Consider the following 20,414-nt stretch of genomic DNA (forward strand, 5'->3'; position numbering starts at 1 on the left):
TTAAAATATTTTGATACAAAACTGGCTTTTTCATTTCTTAGGCATGATAGACGTCATTGGTTGGACTGAAGCCCTTTTTTAGTGGTAGTAACATAATGGAAGAAAATTTTAACTTCAATTTCAAAACACTCGGAATTTGCTGGATTAATGTAGAAAATAAGCATTTTATTTTAAGCTGGAAAAACCTGACCTTTAAGTGCTCACCAGCAATAAACTTCTAATACCAAAATACTGTGTACTAGCTTTTTTCATAATGTGGTTGCATTAAAAAAATAAACAGTCAAGGATTCTGTATTTACATGGAAATAAACATGAATGGTGTACAATTAAGTTACAGCTATATGTAAGAAGAGTATCAAGTCTAAATGAGAAAATTTTTTTTTTGGGGGGGGTACTTTATGTCAAAGGTTGTACTCTATGGCTTTCAATATGGATTTTCCAAGGAAGTTTGTTTCATGTTTCAAGTTTTTGGAACTATGAAATGTAGGTATCTTTCCCTTGCAGCATGTATTTGAGATGCAGCCAGAGAAAAGCAGGCTTTGCAAATATTTTCCTTTCTAGAAATACTACATAGTTAGTTTGAGGAATATTTTGTTAGCTGAAATGAAGATTATCATGGACATACATCTATCTCTTAAAAAGAAATAACTTTATTTCTTCCTAAAACACATATATTCTTATTGTAGTGTGCCCCAGAATTACAACTCCACAGAATACCCATAAAACAATGCAAATAAATATACATAGAACAGGAGGTTTGTAATAGCTGAGATAATTTTATTCTAAGTATGTGCTATCTGAAAAATGATGAATCTATCAATCTAGATGCTGATGGGTTACCCTGAAGTAACAGTAATTAAAAGTAGGGGAGAGAGGGGGGGGAAAGGTATTTGGAGGAAAACCAAAATTGTGTTTCTTTTTTAAATAGAAAATGTGTTAACCATCTATGTTTCCACTTTAAAACACATTTATATGGCACAATAGAATTTCATTTCCATTTATTTTTGTATATGTTTCCATTATTTTGGTAAGCTTTATTTTTTCTTCTAGAAGCAATGAATGTTGATATGTTAAGGTAATTTATAGAGACATTGGAAGTGATTTCTCAGAAAAAGCCTAGCAGAGCTTTGCATTTAAAATAGGAATACTGTGTCTCACGGGGCACAGGTAAGTGGAATATTACAGAATTACTTACATATTATCTTTGCTTTTTGATGAAGAATCAGGAATTATTTTTTACTAAATAATTTAAAACTAAAATAATTTTAATTTAAAAAGACTATTTATGTTTCACTGACAGAATACAAAGCATCAGGTGTTGCCTGCCTCTGTAGATTTTTTAAAAGCAGAGGTGGCTGGAGGCCTTTTAGCAATACGCGGAAGAGTGATTTTGCAGAACTAGAAGAGTAGGTTCTCTGGGAGGGAATTGGCTTGAGTTGTAGGTGGCCATTTCTTCTTTTGTTCCTTGTACCCGGCTCTAAATACAGCTGCTCTCTGACTCCACTGAAATAAGGAGTCCTCATTTCCAGTGACTCAAAAATTCTCTCTATGAAACCTTTGTTTTCCCCACTCAGACAGAAGACACGTCTCCTTTTCCCAGTTCCAGACCCTATAGAGCCTCGTATGCCTCCCCAGCTCACTGGAGTGGAAAAAAGGGGCCCTTGAGGGAAGGGTTAAAGAAGAGCTAGAGTGTTGCAGCTCAGGGCAGCTTCATGCCTGAAGCCAGTTGTAATTAGTTGACATTTTCTAATGGCTAGAGTAGAGTTCATTAGACCGAAGATCCTCAGAGGCAAAATTATTATTTCCTCTTGAAGAAAGACACTCAAGTTAGCTGTGAATTAATACCACTCACAGTTTTGACGTATTCTTGTCACTCCCAAGTTATCCTTCCATGCTCCAGCAATGTATACTGCACATTCCTCTCTGTCTTATGGGAACTTATTTTCAGTGGGCTCATTTGTTTAATAAAAAATTCTGTGCTGCTTTGGAGAGTGCTCCTGGCAGTTTTTGGGGGTTCAAAATCTAGATATTTTTTTAAATTAATGAAAGTGTAAAATGTAGGCCATGAACTAAACCAATCCTAAGTAATGTTTACATTGATTTAGTGCCAGATTCACCAGGTGAACCTGGGGTCATACACTGAACAGAACTGAGAATCAAGAGCTCAGTGAATCTGACACTGAAAGTTAAATATTTAAATAGCAATTTCAGTTAATTCCACAATGGTTTAGGTATCTTTTTTTAGTTTTCTTGCTTTTGTACAATTATTTAAAATGCTAAAACATACTAAAGATAAAAAAAAATAATAAACCAAAACTATTTAAAATATAGTTCCCTTTTTTCTTAACATTGCATTTCTGTGACATCCAAAGATAACTGAACTCTGAGTTAAAAAACTAAGATACAGAAAGTAAATTTGATCGCCTACCTTACACACTGCTGTGCCATAAAATAATAGTAGCCCCTGTACTAGCTGCCATGCACTAAATACTGTAGGGCTGAATTTCCTGTGACTAACTCAAACTACATTAGAGCTTTTCTGACTTAATTTGCCCCAATATGATTGTTTCAGAAGTTCATTACAGCTAGATGAGATCTAAAAAATGATCAAGCCAATTTAAAATATGTATATTTAAGAAAACATTAAATACTGCATCAATTGTGCACCTAATATTTTTCAAATATCTAAGAAGACAAGTAGAAGAAAAAAGGCAAACAGCTTAAGATGTACATGTTCTGAAATGTCATATGTGACACGTCTGCTGACTTTTTGAATGCAACTTGTTTGGGATCACTCAGAGAGGTTTCATTGGTATTTGGTTCTTCAACTTGGAATTGGAGAGAGGTTCAGGTTGTTCTTGTGCTCAGGTAATTGCCACTTGTTCTTAAATCCCCTATTGTCTTTAGGGATGACATACAGTAATAATAGCTGTCAGCTTGTGATCCTTCATATAAGTCACTGTGGCTTAAACTGAGGATTTGTAGATGCTCTGTGACTGTGACAGTAGGAATCTTTTTTTAGTAGTGTACGGTATGCCTAAGCAAACATACACTCTAGAGCTGAGTTCTTGTAGTTTCTAAGTACTAACATAAGAGTTTGCACCTATTGAAAATACAAGAAAGTGGCAAACCCTGCAGCGCACATTTCACGTTTTTATAGTATCTCTGAAACAACATTCATGTTAATGCTGGGTCTTGTGAAATGGTACAAGATCCCAAAGTGCAATTTGTATTTTGAGGAACAGAGGCAATCAGCACAACCTTTTATCTCCACTTATTTGGCCTTAAGACGTTCAGTGGTGCTTTGCCTTCTAATATATAAACTTGTTTTCCTGCACTGATAACATCCTACTGCCCCCAAATTTCCTCTCTTTAGACAAGCCAGGCCAGGCTGGTTTGTCTGGACCTCTTCTGTCCAAAGGCAAAACTTGTTCCAAACCAGTGGCTGTGGTTAAGCCCAAAGACCTGCTGGTTATCGCCGATTCAGTAAGGATGATCGGGAGGCAGTGTCATGTGGGACACATTTGCACAGACAGGGGGGAAGGCAATATTTGTATGTGATAGGGTGAACCAGAATTGTGCAGATTCTCTGAAGGCCTTTGTCTTTGAATCATGGTATGTGCCATTTTCCTCCCCCTGTTTTACTAGTTCTGTGCAGTTGGCACAACTAAGCTGCTGAGCCTGGCTTATGATGTGGGCATTCTAGTAGTGCAAGAGACTTACATGAAAATTATTACTTAAAATTATTATACTTAAAATTATGAAGCACATAATAGAAGGTCAGACTAAAACTAGTATTTTTGAAGGAACTTTCGTTGGTAAAATGCAGGAAAAAAAGCTGTGTGCTATATAAACCCTACTATGCCTGCTGGCACTAGCAATCCTTTGTCAACAAAGGGCTTTTGTTTTGGGAAATCCCCAACTCTGAGAAGTCAGCATAGTCACACAATGAGAGCTGAAACCCAGTAATCTTCTCTTGTTACTTTACAAAATGTGGCAGGTTACAGATAGAGCATGCAAACCTCTGTTTGCTGGTGTCTGAGTGGAGGAACAGGGTACATACTAATTTCCATCTGTGGATAGTTTGATATTAACAGCTTGTACTGAAGTCAGTTCTTTGATGTGTATACACATGTGACACTGAAGTGTTTTTCAGACCATAGGTATCAACTATGGTGCTTGTAGGATTAAATCATACACTTGACTTAAAGAGAAGAGTGCAAGGAGCATCAAAAGACAACACAGTTGATTGCAGTCTAAGTGTAGTATTTCAGTATATTTAACTGAAGATTTTTTCCCCCTGAATTCACGCAATTATAGTCACATAGTTTAATTTGTAAAAGAAAGTCAACATTAGCATTGCATTAAAGACATGGTAGCTCCTGTGGTTACATAGATATGTAGCACCTCGTTTGACAGTAGCTTCCTATGAAGAAATTGTGTATGAACATATTAAGGTTTTATCCTTTGCCTTCGGTATAGGAAGGAAATGCATGGTTCAACAAGTATGCTTCAGTGCTGAAAACGAACCTTCACACAGACAGCTATTGCTGTTCGCTTTTTAGAAATACACATCGCTTTTCTCAGTTATCCAAGTAAATATAAAAAACTAGCTCGTGACAGTTTGTTTCTTTTGTTAGTGCAAACATTTCAAAATTGTAGGAATACCTGTGCTGGGTTTGATTTAATATCTCGGTGTAAAGTACAGGAATAATGTCACAACACTTTTTAGATATTGACCTTGCAAAAGCTAGCACTTTTGTGAACTGTTTTGGAAAATTATATATTTAGGAGAGTATAGGATGTGTAGCCTGTTCTCTTCAGAGGGAAGGTTGCTGATTTGGACATGTTTCCGCAAGCATAATTAAAGAAAGATGATCAAAGTCAAAACTGAAGTATTTTCTGACTCTTTTAGAACATGAAGCTCTTCAGTAAAGTTCTGTCAGAATCCTTGGGACATTTTTAGTGAGACTGTTGAAAACTTTTAAGTCAGGCAAATAGCAGTCTGTTTTGTGGTTTAGGCTAGCCTGTGCAGCTGAATTGCTGGTCCCTGTCTTTGTTCCCAAAAGGCCAACTCTGTGTCCAGGTGGTCAGCTTGTATTGCTTCCCATTAATCCCTTCTGCATCTCCCTGAAGTTTCTTTGATTCTGTGCCTGGGAGGGACAGACATGGTGCTAGAAGGCAGTCAGACTCACCCAGGTATTAAGAACAGCTGAACCTGTTGGCAGGGAATCAGTATTTATTTCAGTTTCTTAATTGTATTTTGTAATGGATTTGGACAAGGTAAAAAATACAGGAAAAATCTGCTGAGGTATTTTTACCTTTGGGGTAGCAGTTACATGGAGGACTGGCTCTTTCTGCAATGACAAGGTTCTATGCAATGACTTTGTGCTTCCAGCTACTGTAGGCAAGTTGTTGTGCCCCTGAATAGCTTTTAACAAAGCTCACCAGATAAACCATGAGTAGCTTCAGTATATTCCAAAAATTTGAGGAAGTTGAAGAAGGCTGTATGACTCTTATTAGCCTTGCCTATTAATTTTAATAGGGCTTCAGCTAATGAGTCATGCAGAATGCCCTACGTTGGGAAGAAGCTTGGCATCTCTCCCTTCTTGGAATTAAAAAAACAAACCACAAAACAACTTTTGTCAAAATAATAGAGTAAACAAACACTGGATTCTATTAGATATTCTCATAGTTTAAGGCATAACTGAACTGAAGTCTGGCTGTGATCAGTGTCACTGGCTCGGTTGGGTGTCTGTACAGTTAAATACCTGCACATGTTTCTTTCTGTTTGTTGTCACTCAGAAAATCATATTCCGAGCTGTTAAATATGATTACCTCACTGGGATGATTGTTCTAAAGGGCTGTTTAGTGTTTGGAGCTGCACAGGCTGTTTCCATGGTGTAATCCAGCTAAGCAATCATTTCCTGGGAAGGTTCCAGATTTGCTGAGTCAGTAGTCTGGCTGATGACCAGGAAAAACTAATTTATCTTTCTAACAAACCAGGCACACCAGCCAAAGAAGAAGGTGCCTTGTGGAAGAGATTGCTTTTGCAGTGAAAATGGGATAGTTCCTGGTTTCCTTTTTTTCAGGGGCTTTATAAATTGTAGCATCTGTCTGGTGCTGGGAGTGCAGGAGGTTAGAGTTGAGGGATATTGACAGAAGCTTGGGAAGATATGGGAGGAGGAGCTCATCGTTGACAAGAGGGAGAAGGTATTCCTCCTCCTAATCAATCAGCCATCAGAGGGGTGTGCAGTGATGCTCTGGTTGCTGCTGCTGTGAGTTCTCTGTCACCATCTTCCCTTCCCTTGCTACTCCTGAGCAGGAGCCAAGGGTCACTTTGCTTCTGGCTGGAAGAGGGAAGGAGTACCAGTCAGTCACATCTGGCCTCAGCATGCGGGAAAGAGACCAGATCCATGACTGCTGTCGTCTTTTCTAGTATGGGACAAAGTGAAAGTTAGCTGTACCTCTCACTTGACTTGAAGACACTAAATTAGGAATTGCCAGTGCGTTACATGGTGTGCAACACTGCTGTTGCATAGCAGCCCAGTGCTTGCAGCATGGCAAAGAAAAGCTGAGCTACTTTTTCTGTAAATTGGACTGTAAATAGAAAAAGCTGACAAATATTGCCTGCAAATAATTTGTTACAGTGAGTTTAGGCCTATCTGTTTAGTCTCACTCGTTTTGAGGTGAAGGTGCTGAAGTAGTTGTGTTCATTTGTTACTGAGCTTGCTATGCAGTCTCAGTCTATTATTGTCAACAGAAATATAAACAGAAGTTTCAATATTAAAATCATGTTAAAAAATTGAAGTGGGGACCATTCTAGAGGATTGATATCCTGCAGTAGGTCTTCCAATGTTTTACCTTTTATTATCCATTACCTCTTGAACTGTAGAGAACACTTCTAAATTACTAGCATAAATGTAGGTAATCGCCTATTCTCTAACATTACTTGGCAGCCATGTGAAATGAGAATCAAAGTAAATATTTAAAAAACTATAACTGTGCATTGACTGATACGAACTTTGAGAATATATATATATATGAAAAGATTAATAAACAGGACAAAAGGTTTATCAATGGTAACTCAGTATTTGATCAAAGCTGACGGTATGGTGAGTGACTGTTGCAGTTAATCTTTCAGAAAGGATTGACTCTATGTACAGCATCTAGAATTCACTCCTTGGCCAATCTGACATTTTCTCAGAACCATCCAGAAGCATATACTAGCACATTAAAACTGGAAAACTTGCCATCAGACTGAAAAAGCAAAGAATACAGCAAATAACTTGTCCCACACCTGAAATTTGATCAGACATTATCTAGGCAGCACATCTCAGAGGTCAGAGCCAGAGCTTCAGGGAAAGCCTGTCTCTCTCTGTTAATCATGTAAGTGCCTAAGATTAGTCTCAGTACGTTTCAGCAACACTACCGAAGTTTCTCAAAACTGCAAAGCATTTGCTGAGGAAGACAACTAAACCAGCTTTCTAAAATCCTTTGAACATGGGGTTAACTAGATGAAAGTAATTTGGACTTTTAAAAAAAGCTTTTAGCAGTATCCAGTTGCCAAAATAATTTTTGATTTGGCAATAGTTTGGAAAATGAAGACAAAGAATAACAATAGAGAGCAGGTTTAGTTTAGGTGATATTAGACAGGGTTGTAAGAGAGATCATAACGGTATGAGATACTTGGATCACTTGTAAGTGAAGAGTAAGATTCTTTACTGTAAGGGTGGTGAGACACTGGCACAGGTTGCCCAGAGCAGCTGTGGATGCCCCATCCCTGGCAGTGCTCAAGGCCAGGTTGGATGGGGCTGGGAGCAACCTGGTGTAGTGGAAGGTGTCCCTGCCCTGACTAATGCCTTTTGAGTAGTGATTAGAATTAAGGCAAACTGTTAAATACTTTTTTTTTCCCAAAAGAAAATACTTATATTAAAATGTGGTACGTCACACGCATAACTGTTCTTGTTGTGAGCACTGAAGAGAAAATTCAGAGCTCGGTGCCAGACCATAGCATAGGGTGGAGGGTGTAACTTGTAAGGCACTGTACTAGGGCTGATGTAGCGTCAGTCAGGGCCAGAACTGTCCCTATTCTACACACCAGACTGAGAGGACCACATCTCTATTTCTGGCTCCTCTTGTGAGCATTGTCCTGTCTGTGAGTACTGAGGGCTGCCACTTGCAGGTGGTTTGCGCAAGCTGAGCCGTGCAGTTCATGCTGTGCATGTGGGCTCCTTCTTCCTTCCCGCTGGGCTTCCGCCCTCCCTTTCAAAGTCCTGTGTTGACTTCATAAGACCTAATGCAGTCTGCCTTGGAAATACTAGGCAGACAGTATTGCTAACTACAAATATTAAATACATTTCATTGTAAACTGATGCTAGTTTGGGTTTTTTTCATAAGCAGCAGTGGATAAGCACGTGATGTGGGCATTGTCAGTTAACAGGACAGCTCTGTGTTCAGCTAATCCCTTGCACGTGCTTCTTTGGAAGGACAGTTCTACCATACAACCAAAAGAATTGATCTTCACAGTAAGAAACCTAGCTTATCTTTAGAAGGAAGACACTTTTTTTCTCCATGGCAAATACACTGTGAAGGCAAAGCCAGGAATTCCTTAGGTGGTTCTGCCATCAAAATGACTTTCCTCTTTACTCCAAGATGCTCAGACAGAAGCATACAGAACTGTATTTTGGTGACCAGGAAATAATAATCAGTCAGACTTCTCAGGAGAAACATTATTAGTTTGAAAGAAACCTGGTTTTTGAGTTAGGCCAGTCTGAAGCCTTAGCTACTACAACTTTTTGAACAGTGCAGGCTTGCTGGGAATGACTCATTTTCTAGCCTTCAGTTATCAGATTATTTGCAGATGATGGTACGAAGATGCTGAGTTTTAAATGATCAAGCTGCATCTTGTCACCTTCTTTTTTTCTCCTTTCCATGTTAACTGTGGGTGTAGTTTGGTTGTTTCTCAAGGGCATTTCTTAGGAGAAGGCAGTTTTCTGGGTCAGTCGTTTTCTGGGATAATTCATTCAGATATAAATATGGTAACTTAGTAGAGAAAATAATTTAACTCATTTCTTTCAGGAATCCTTTTGATTCCATATGTTAGACTGTATTTCACTTCATACATATTTATATATATGCATTTATTTCTTACCTATAGTGATCTATTGTGCATAATCTAAATGTGGTAAGGTTAGTGATAGCAAAAATGATAAATAAAGCAGATGGAAAACACTGATCTGTTTTCTATCAAAAACCTGCATGCACATAGAATAAGGAAATAATTTTCTTAATGTTTCTACAAAAAATAGAACCTCTCAAAGTTACCTTTGATATAAAACAGAAAATAAGACAGGTAAAAATAGCTTGTATTTTTGCTTTTCAGAGACATTTTTACTGAGTATTTTGATTAAGAAATATGTTTTTTTTTAATGAACAACTGTTTCAGTCACAATGTGGAAATATGACAGTAGTGTTGGCAAAAATATTGTTTGATACCTTTCAAATTTCTGAAAAGCAGTCTGAGGGCTATGTTGCATGTTCTATTAGTGCTTTAAAGCTCATTTTACAACATGCGACTTACTGTTCTTGAGTGGAATGAATACGTGAATACGATATTCTTTTAAAAGTGAATAAATACATCATGGGTTATTTCGAATGTTCTTTTTATATATTTCGTAGCAAAAGACACCATCGGAATCGTTCACTGGGCGAGAGAAGAGATCAAATTCACAGTCCTACATTGGACGACCTATTCAGCTAGACAAGATCTTACTGTCCAAGGTTAAAGTGCCTCACACTTTTGTCATCCACTCTTACACACGGCCAACAGTTTGCCAGTACTGTAAGAAGCTTCTCAAAGGGCTTTTTAGACAGGGTTTGCAGTGCAAAGGTAAGTAAACGCCCTTTAGGAACGTAAAAGCTAAGCATAATAATATTATTAAATTTGCATTTGAGTAGTTACTACGTAGTCTTACTCATGATTTCCTCACTAAACTGTCTGGGTGTAGCTACATGTACAATTATGTTGGATTAAGCTGGAGTCAAAATTACAGTAATTGCTGTTCTGCAGGAGCTGGCTGCATGGCTGTTCATTCTTACCCTGTGGTATATCTGCAGTAGCTCACATCTTTTTCATTCAGGTGTAAATTACCTTGTATTTGGCACTAGGTAAGTGTGTGCTCACAGAGTTAACACAAAGGACTGCATTCTTATTTTCATTGTTTTCAATCTATAGTCTTGTGCTTGAATTGAAGCACGTGCCTAAGTCCTAGCAGTTCAGGGGTTTGGGGGAGCTGGAAGTAAAATAAGATGAGCTTATATGAGAATTTAAAACCACAATCTTTCAGTGTGACTAATGTGCTCTCAAGTGTCGTGGTGTTGTGCCTTAGTAGGTGCTGAAGTGAATCAAGCCCCTTGGATTGTCGCCTAGATTGCTGGTTCACCTTAGCCAACTAGAGTGCCTGTAAATACAAAGCATTCTGCATGCTATGGTGTTAGATAATGTTGGCTAGCATCCAAAGTCCTTAAACTCACCTTCCTTCTATTACAGTAAACAGTAACTGTCATGGAATTAATCAGTATACTTTGTGTTGCTTCTTTGAACTAACACCCTGCAAAATTTTTGAGTTGCATTCATTTAATTTAAGATGTGATTCTGATGTGATTTAACTAAAGCAAAATCTCTGTGAAGGCATTGCCTCTTTCAGTTCATTCTGAATCCCAGTGACATAAGCAAATATTAACCTGAGTTTTTTAAAAAATATTTACCTACAGTTTGGCACTGCTGTACCTCAGTTGGTTTTTGGATCAATCTGAAGCTAAATAATTACAGTGACACAGACAACCTTAGTATATTTCTTCCTGCCTGCCTCTTTGCTTTTCCAGGTGTGTTAATAAGTTACAGCTCTTAGTTTAAGTCAAATGTGTTCCTAAGCCAAAAGAAAACAGTTAAGATGACATCTGATACAGTGCTACTTACACATGAAAAAAGTAAAGGTATATAAAAACATCTGGAAAATAAGGAAGGTATTGAAGGAACCCTCTGCTGAAAGCTGTCTAGAAGTCACTTTGAGATGTAAAGAACAAACACTTTCTTACTTACAGTGGTTGGCTAGGGTTCTGCTGTTTCAATTTTCAGTCATCAGTGTTTGATATCTAGTCAATCTCTTAAACTGCAGTGTTTATACTGCAGCCTGATCGGCTTCTTTCACTGGAAGAGTAGCTCTGGCTTTGCAGCCAAGCACTCAGGTCTCTCCATCACTCCCCTGGATGAGTTGAGCACACACTTTGGCTGCAGCTAGTGCCTTCACCCAGCTGTGTAATGCTTTCCTTTCCCCTCAGGGAAACACGCTTGTAGCATCTTGGTCCTGTCCTGACCACTGGCAGCTGGCACGCAGCCAGGCTAACGAATGCTCTCTGGACACGTTAGCTTTGTATTAGTGACATGTTAGGGCTTGACATTTGTAGGCTGGATAGCAGGAAAAAAAGATAATTGTGTCCCTGAAAAAGAGAAATAATTTTACTGTCCCCCTTTTTTTCTTAACAGACTGTAGGTTCAACTGTCACAAACGCTGTGCTCCTAAAGTGCCAAATAACTGCCTGGGGGAAGTTGCCATTAATGGAGGTAAGTTGCCTTAACAATTGTTTCTGTCATTGTTTGAACCATCAGTTAAATAAAAGAGAAATGGAAAACTGAGACGTGCACAAAGACATGTTTTTCCATTGCTCGGGAGCAGCCTTTCCTCCACAATATTTCTGTTGCACATTGAAGATGAAGCGTGGAAGGAACCCTACAAGTTGCTCATACACCATCAGCTGGGAGTGTGTGTCTTCCACATAAGTGACACTGACAGACAAGCTCAGCTGTGCCACACAGGTGGTGGCAGCAGCAAAAGCCAGTTGATGGTGGCCTGGTGAATGCAGAATGCCATAGTAAAGCAAAAGGCCACACGCGTGAGAAGTTGGCGTTCACCTGTCAGGTACAAGCACAAAACTGCTTTTTCATCTGGGAGGGGAAAAAAGTGTTTCTTTTAGGATAATCTTCCTGGGAAGGAAAAGCATACCTGGGAGAACTGGGAGTGCCCTCCAGGAAAAAATTCCACCTCTTGCCGTTGGTGTAAAGCTCCTCATATCAGTTGCCAGAAATAAAGACTTGCATATCTGCCGATATTCCCACACGTGCTGTCGGTTCTGTGTCAAGTATAGGAATGTATGGGTAGGCTTGACAGACGGTACTGGAGAAAAAAAGGGTGGTTATAGATGAGTTGTTGATTGCCTTGAAAATGTCACTTTTCTATGTGATAAGGGAATAAGAAACGTGGTGAAGTGTTCAGTTTCTAATGCATATTACCATGTGAAGTTCTCAGCGTAAACCGCTTCTGAGGTTAATAAAGTATTGCTTTATTAAGTACTCTTTATCAAACTTTAAATCAATGATATCTTTTCTAATAATTTCCAAAATTAGCAATGTTAAATTTTTTCATAGTAGTGTGACTGTATTACTACAAAGTTTTTCATTTAATGGCATTTAGTGTAGGCAAAAGTATTTCAGGTGCTGAGTATCCAGCTTGAAACGTGTTAAGGTGCAGGATTTTCTGCAAGGTTAATGTTGCGCTCCTACTGCATGTCCTCTCTGATGCACCTCAAACTGGACTCTTGGAGTCACTATTATTTTTATTTTTTATTTTTTTAATCTTTACATCATTTATGCCTCACTTAACCATTAACCATTCCATAAGATAACTTCCTTCATGGATGCAAAGAATGATGCTTATGGCAGTTTATGGCTTGATTCTCAAATCCAAGAGCTAAACATACACCATGATATGTTAATTCAGTTGATAACAGTATAGAGTTCTACCTGAAATTACAGTCAGAGAAAGTAACTACATCCACTTATAAATGATAATTTTTTTCCTGCATAGGTGCAGTTTTAGAAAGAAGTGCAGAACAGGGTTTGTCAAAAGTGCTAAGAGAAGACAAGAAGGCAAGCCTTGTTTCTGGACAGCTGGGCTAAAAGAACAAAATTTACATTTGTTTCTGAATTACCTCTTGAAGTTCCCTCTTCCCCCCTGAGGCAGCTGTATTTCACCCCTCCAACACACCTCTGTGCCCCCTCCCTGCCTTTGCCCCACAAGCAGCACACTGCTGGTGTTGGCTTCACTCCTACACACAAATCTGATGCTGGGCTGATGGGATGTGATGGTTTGGGGAAGAGCTGAGTGAGGTAAGCTTGTGCAAAGCCACTGGGGGTGAAAACACGTACTCCAAGTGTACTCCTTGAAGCTCTCCATCTTAAAATTTATAGAATTTGGCTTTTCCCCACCAAATAATATCCGTAGTATGGTATCCAAAGTGTCAAAAGTAGAGCTCTTAATTGTGTGTCCTAAATGACTGATATAGGATCCTTAGGATTATCAAAGGAAATCTCATTTATATTTTTACAGTAATTTGTTTCACAGTATTTTCAAACTTAATAAATGAAATACAGTATCTGTCACTTTGTCCATCTGCTGTGTGATACATCTTCCCCAAAATAGTAAGTGAAGGAAGAGCTGAAGCAATAGAATTCCGAGTATGGTCTCATTAATAAACACTTTATATACTAAATGTAGGAGGTTATTTTTAACTGATTGTGGGTTTATTAAAAATAGAGATTAAAAAATTGTTGTAGGAGTAGCAAAGAGAGAGCCTTGCACTGTAAAGTGTCATTCATGACTGGATGACTGTTTCTGCTACAGATGAAGTATAATGTGTCTCTTAATGACACATGGGTAACATATCCAAATATTTTAAGCCTACTGTACATGGAAACAAACCTTTCAGCTGTGCGCTTCCAACTTGAGTAAAATGCCATCAACTCCGAGATCTGTGTGCTTTTTATTTTGGAGCATTGTCTGCATTGACTGTCAAGGACCTTCCTCCACACAATTAGGCAAAAGTTTCTTGGCGAGAATATTTAGTGTCTTCCATGTGGTTTTAACCTTACTTCAAAGCTCTGAAACACTGCAATCATCCCATAAAAAATAGTGCTGTCTTTACTATCTGGCAAGACAGAAGATTTTGACATGTTACATCACAGCCTGTATAGCAGCAGGTTGAGTTTCAACAAAATGACTTTGTTTTGCTGGTTGGGGGTATTTTCTCAGTTTGGGGTTTTGTTTATTTGGTTTTGTAATGTAAATTCTTAGGTAAATAAGTCTAAATTTTTCTCTTCCTTTCTGTCTTCCAGATAAATCCATTCACAAGCAACAATAGAAAAAAAAAGTTATTTCCTACTTTCATCTTGCTTAGACATATCTAATCTGGAAACTGGAAAGTTTAACATAATTTAAATATTAACTGGAAAATACTATTAATACTGTGCTGTAGTCAAATAAGTAAATCCTAAGTCTTCATATTTTTGCTGTACTATCTCACACTGGGTTTTTTGATGCTTATATAATATTTCTTTCCTGAAGGCAGGGAGCGTTATTTCAATAGTATGGATTACTGTGCCATGTTGTGCAGCCTCCACAGAGAACACTGGTGAAAAGGAAGTAATCTTTTTTTCCCAAAAAATGTGGTTCACATTATAAGCAATTTTCTTGGGAGTTATTTCAATAGTTGATCAACATGTCATCATCATATTACAAAATTCCTAGTTTTGAAGTTACTGCTCTTCTAGCATCAGTTTGCAGCTGTAACCTGCCAACAGCCATCAAGCCAGTATACAACATTCAAGCTGTATTGAAAATCTGCCAGAAGATCTCAGCAATAAAGCTCATGAGTATAGAATGTTTGATAGAAGTCCATGGATAAGAAATTCTGGTTTGACTTTGGCATTCTTTAATAGAAAGTTGTATTTTGGTTTGATACATTTCCAGTTTTCTGTAATGATTTACTAAATGACTAGCTACAACCCGTGCTTCACCAGTACACATAGACTAATGACTAACGTTAGAGTTCCGAAGAGAACCTGAGTTTTTCTGAAGCTCAAAATGTGTCAGGATGTTGTGATTGGAGTGTTGTATGTTTTCAGACAATAACGTTGGAAACGATATTCCAGATCTTCTTAGTCCTGGGGCTGAGTCTGATGTGGTCATGGAAGAAGGGAGTGACGACAATGACAGTGAAAGAAACAGTGGTTTTATAGATGACATGGAAGAATCTATAGCTCATGATTCTGAGATGTCAATGACAGGATGCCATAGTGACAATGGGGAAATGCAGGATGCTGATCCAGATCACGATGAGTCTAACAGGATGATCAGGTGAGCTGGGGCGAGTGTGCCTTCCATCTTCTTTTGGGTTTATTTATAAGTGTCCTCCCTAGAGCTGAAGGGGGGAATCTACATGGACACTATTCTCACTCATTGAGGGTGGACAGGGCTAGTCATATGTGGTGGTTCTGAAATTGCAATGAGATTGCTCCACTGAATAGATGCATTAGGAATTTAAGAGAAGCTTAAAAATTATTGTCAAGTTGAAGTAGCAACTGAAAGTTGCACAAGTAATTGTCTTATGAAAATGATGTGAAACTATTTGCACATGAACAGTAAAGAACAATAACTTTTTTTTTTTACTTTATTTTCCAAAGCATTTTTTTCCTCATAGTGCCGTACCTGGTCAAAATGAACAAAAACAAACAAACAAAAAAATTGAACAAAAATAAAGATACCTAAAAAAATGTGTAAGTGGCAGTGGTATAATCAGCTCTAGATGAATTATTTGCATTCTTAGATACCTTTAGAAAGAAGGAAAGTTTGGCAAACTTGAAGTAGTAGTTTGATGCAAGTTATAAAATAGATTAGAGGTTTGAAATGACTAATCAGGAAGAAAAATAGCAATTGAGTTGTGCAACATACCTCAGAAATGTCTGGAGAGAAGAAAATATTCAGTTATTGGAACTGTACAGAACAGTAGGGGAAAAAGTAGGGATTATTCATTGTCAGGAACCTAAAATTAATTAAGATTCTTTCAGCTGTAATTTCCCTGATGCAAAGGATCTGTACTTTGAAGAATTACAGAATAATTTTCTTTCACAGGTCCCGGTTTGACTTGCAGTTTCCTCTTTTATTTTGCTTACTAGGAGACTGTTTCAGTAACATCTTCCCCTTACATCTCTGTTAGTAACATGCACCTGTTGCACTAATAGAACGCAGTCAATCCACTTCAACAGTACAGTTTTACCTCCTGCAGCAGTGAACAGTTTTTCCTGCTGTCATATTCAACTGCATAGATGCTGTTTATAGACACCTTGTATCATTGGAATGTAAGCCTGTGCTTATATCACAAAATCAGTGTCATATAACATTTTGAATGTCCAAGTTGTATTAAATGGATAGCCTTGCAGGTTTCCAAAATATAAATATGCAATTATAACTAATAAAGCCACTGATAACCAAGGTATATGTGTTATACTTGAGTTGAGGGACATCTCTGTATTTCCTGTAATACCTTCCCCTGGTTATTTCTAAGGGTAGTCTCCATATCCATGGATTATTCTTAAGTGATCTATAAAAGGCAAATAAAAAAGTATTCCTCTTTCCAGTACAGAATAGAATAGTTAAATAGGAACTGCAACTCCTTTGATCATTTTTAGGCATAAGAGATGTTAAGTCTATGTTAGTCTTAATGAAAGTTCAAGACAGGAACGCTTTTTGCATTTTGATTGGAAACTGACAATTTGCAAGATGTTTCTTATTTCCAGGATGCATTACAGTGAAGCAGGGCCATCTGCAGACATCCACAGTCACAACAACTGTGGAAACTTAAGATACTATTCTTCTCTTGGGCAGTTTCTGCCCTTTTTTTGTTGGAGTTGTTGCACCAATGGCTTTGCCAGCACAGCAGAACACATGAGCTGTCTGTGCTGTGTTTTCATGTACAGTGCTGCATCTGGCTTTACAGTTCTACCAGAAATAACTAAGCATTTAGCTTTGGGACTGGAGCAGATTATGAGTCCATATTCCATGAGACAGAATCTGCTTTAGGAATGGTTAATGCTAAGAGCAAGGAAAGCGGGAAGGTGAGCTTTGGTTAATTCTTACACCTCTCCAACTAGATATTCCAGATTTTATCTGATGGTGCTATCAGGGATGCTGTCAGGTTCCCATGCCTTCCCAGCTTACTGCGTGTCAGCTGAGTCATGGAAAGTTTCAACGTGCGTACCCCAGCGTGCGAGGCAATGGGACTTCACTCTAGGTCTTTGAGGGTAAAATGTGTTAGCTTAAACCTCTTTCTCCGAGAGGTTCCAGCAGATTCTCTGGTGTGCCCTGTCAGGGTGTGCACAGCTAGGCAGCTGACACATTTTCTACTCTGTAAACCATCATCACTCCATTTTGTGTTTAAACCCAAGAAAGATCATAGGGCAGCAATCTGATGGGCCATTACTTAGGTGATGAGAGATTCAAGATAAAGTGCTGTTGTGAATCATGCATAGCACAGGCCTGAGCTACGGCTCCCACACCCTAGCTGGGGCCCTAGTCAACTGCCCATCTTCTTTGCTCACCCTTAGGAATATTTCGGGGAGAGAGACGGGGGCAGAGAGAGCGTGCACGCATGTGTGCGTAATGATGATAAATGCAAACATAGATATCAGGTAGATATAGATATATGTAGAGAGATATATTCTGACTTAAAAAGATTTTTTTTCTGTGTCCAAAGTTATCTTCTTTTTAAAAGCCTGTATTGATTTCTTCTTAAGCCCTTCAACCAGCAACAATATTCCATTAATGAGAGTGGTACAGTCTGTGAAGCACACAAAAAGGAGAAGTAGCACAGTAATGAAGGAGGGTTGGATGGTTCACTATACAAGCAAGGACTCACTGGTAAGAAATGTTAAGAACTGTCTTACTGTACATACTATATGGTAGTACAGAATCAAGTCCTAAGAATAATTCAGTAATTTACAGTCACTCATGTAAGGCATTTTTTGTAATATTTGTGATGCCTAAAGTCCTGACTTATGTCACAACTGAGAACTGCACTGCTTGTGAAAAACAGGACACAGTTAAAACACACAGAAAATATCTGTATATGTCAGTGACATCATCATAAGCAGCCAAATGTAAAGACATTCTGAAGGAAGTAAAAAATAATACCTTAGAGATTCTGGAAAGTAGCTTTAACTTCCAGCTGCAGTCTTCTAGATGTATTACTGCTAGGTTAATAGAGATTTTTGTAAAAGAGATTTAGCGCAGAAAAAAGTTACTTCCATTCTGACCTGCTAAAACAGGAATAAAGACTTCAGTATGTGGCCTTCTGAAGTGAGCTGGGGTGTTGTAACTGGTACAAAGTGAGGTTTAATTATTTTAGCAGCGTACCTGTAGCAAATTGGGCTGAATGTAATGCAGACATTGGAGTGACATTTTAAATTTTTAAAACTCAGACAGTTTGAACAGAGCTGGGTTCTTACTGAAACAACAGAGGGTGGCCCTGTAAATCCTAAACTCTTAAGTCCTCATAAAAGCCTTGTTATAGCAAATTAATCTTTATCATTCACAATTCCTCTCTTCAAACTTAAGTGAAACATTTCGGAAGTGATGCTTTTGAGAAATGAACATTTCGTTGATTTACTTGGAAAAAGCTAGAAAGAATTTTCCCTTGTTTTTCATTGCAGAGGAAACGGCACTACTGGAGACTGGACAGCAAATGCATTACACTTTTCCAAAATGATACTGGAAGTAAATATTACAAAGTAAGGAATACTTTTCAATCTCTTTTTGTACCATCAGAATATGACTAAATTGCTGGATTAATAGATACTTACTAAAAGTACACTACTAGTATAAATTTGATCTATGTTTGTTTTCATTATAAGCTGTCTGTGTATTTTGCCTTTCACAAACTACTCTCAGATCAGAAAGGACCTGTAAAATGCATGTTGTGGAAGTGGAAAGGTTTTTTTACAAGGCCAGTTCAGTACTGGTAACAAATTCTGCCAAGAAACTCATCTGACTTTCTGCCATTCATAAGACAAATTCTTTCCAAACAATTGTGTAGAATATGTATAATCTTGATTCTGTCCCTTGGACATTATGCTGTGGTCTTGATTGTAAAAGATTGTTTTAATGCTCTTATCCTTTTAGCTGAGGCAGTTAAACTCCTTGGCCATTACTGCAGTAAGTTTTAATAATGGAAAGTATTTTTTTCATATGACCTCATCTCAGGGAAATATGTCAGTGAAACATACTCTCAGTGTTGTTCAGGGTGAAACAATCAAGTTTATGCCTGTGTGAAAGGTGGATTTGAAATCTTAATTTTGAATAGGTTTATTCTGCAAATAATTTATTGCAAATCAATTTTATTCAATAAAGAGCCAATAGGGTTTAATTCTGTAGTGGAGTTCTGTTGATATATGGATGGCCCTGCTCTTTTCTGATGGAACCTCACTGCTCTCTTTGATAAGTTTAATTAAATAATTAAAGTTCTACATGGCCTTGGAAAGAAAGATTAAGTATTTTACTATCAACAGCCCTCTGTATCATGGAGTTTCAGGTTACAAGAGCCTTTTTGTTTGCGCGAGAAGCATGTGGTTAAAAGCAACAGCTAATGTCATAGATTAGTTAAATAAAGTTCATACTTTAGTTTTACATGTTGATGATATTTTATGTAGAAAGTAAACCATTTTTTTCATTTTAGGAAATCCCATTGTCTGAAATCTTATCTCTGGAACCTGCAAAAACTTTCACTTTGCTGCCTCAAGGAGCCAATCCTCATTGTTTTGAAATAAGCACAGCAAATATAGTCTATTATGTTGGAGAAAACATAGAAAACCTCTCAAGTGTTCCACTGAATAACAGTGTTATCAGCAGTGGTATTGGCATTGATGTGGCACGAATGTGGGAAATGGCAATACAGCATGCCCTGATGCCCGTCATCCCTAAAGGGGCATCAAGTGGGTCAGGACCCAGCCTGCACAGTAAGTTTATTCATTTCCTCCATTTCAGATAAGTAGAGTCATATCAGAAATGACATTGCTTAATATTCTGCACACACTGAATGGAAGTATTGCACAGCTAGTAAAGGCTATTCTGTCATGCTGTCATAGCTTATCACCTGTCTGCCTATTATTTTAAGCACCACAGTTTCTCATCCATGTGTTTCCAGTTTATACTAGGACATCTGGATTAATATATAAGATGCAGATTTGTTACCGAGCAAACAGTTGTTACGTTAGTAAGACATCTCAATCCACATTTGTTTTGCTGATGTGAGTAATTGCCTCCTTGTGCAGAGGCATGAAGTTTTCTGAGCTCCAGTTGGGAGCTGATTGTTCCCATCGTGCCGTAATTTATGTTTCTAGCTGTCTGCAGAAGCAGATCTTCACTCTTTAGGTCACTGCAGCATAGATGATAGACACCCTTTCACCACATTTGGCTGTACAAGTGCCACAAATGTCCCATGCCGAGATGAAACGAGCTCAAATG

The 20,414-nt window shown here is 38.1% G+C and overlaps 1 protein-coding gene across 6 annotated transcripts in view; it reads left to right on the forward strand.

Annotated features, from left to right (window-relative positions):
• The window catches only part of PRKD1 (protein kinase D1), a 143,033-nt gene that overhangs the window by 99,122 nt on the left and 23,497 nt on the right, over positions 1–20,414 (forward strand). For 4 of the 6 annotated variants that reach the window (XM_055800815.1, XM_055800820.1, XM_055800792.1 and 1 more), the window contains 6 exons: positions 9,682–9,892; positions 11,549–11,626; positions 15,023–15,254; positions 17,690–17,813; positions 18,605–18,682; positions 19,627–19,906. In XM_055800815.1, the coding sequence (XP_055656790.1) occupies positions 9,682–9,892; positions 11,549–11,626; positions 15,023–15,254; positions 17,690–17,813; positions 18,605–18,682; positions 19,627–19,906 (1,003 nt within the window). The remainder of the gene's footprint in view (positions 1–9,681; positions 9,893–11,548; positions 11,627–15,022; positions 15,255–17,689; positions 17,814–18,604; positions 18,683–19,626; positions 19,907–20,414) is intronic. The other 2 variants (XM_055800801.1, XM_055800810.1) reach the window with 1 other exon arrangement.

The sequence above is a fragment of the Falco peregrinus genome, chromosome 1, assembly GCF_023634155.1.
Source record: "Falco peregrinus isolate bFalPer1 chromosome 1, bFalPer1.pri, whole genome shotgun sequence".
Lineage (NCBI taxonomy): Eukaryota > Metazoa > Chordata > Aves > Falconiformes > Falconidae > Falco > Falco peregrinus.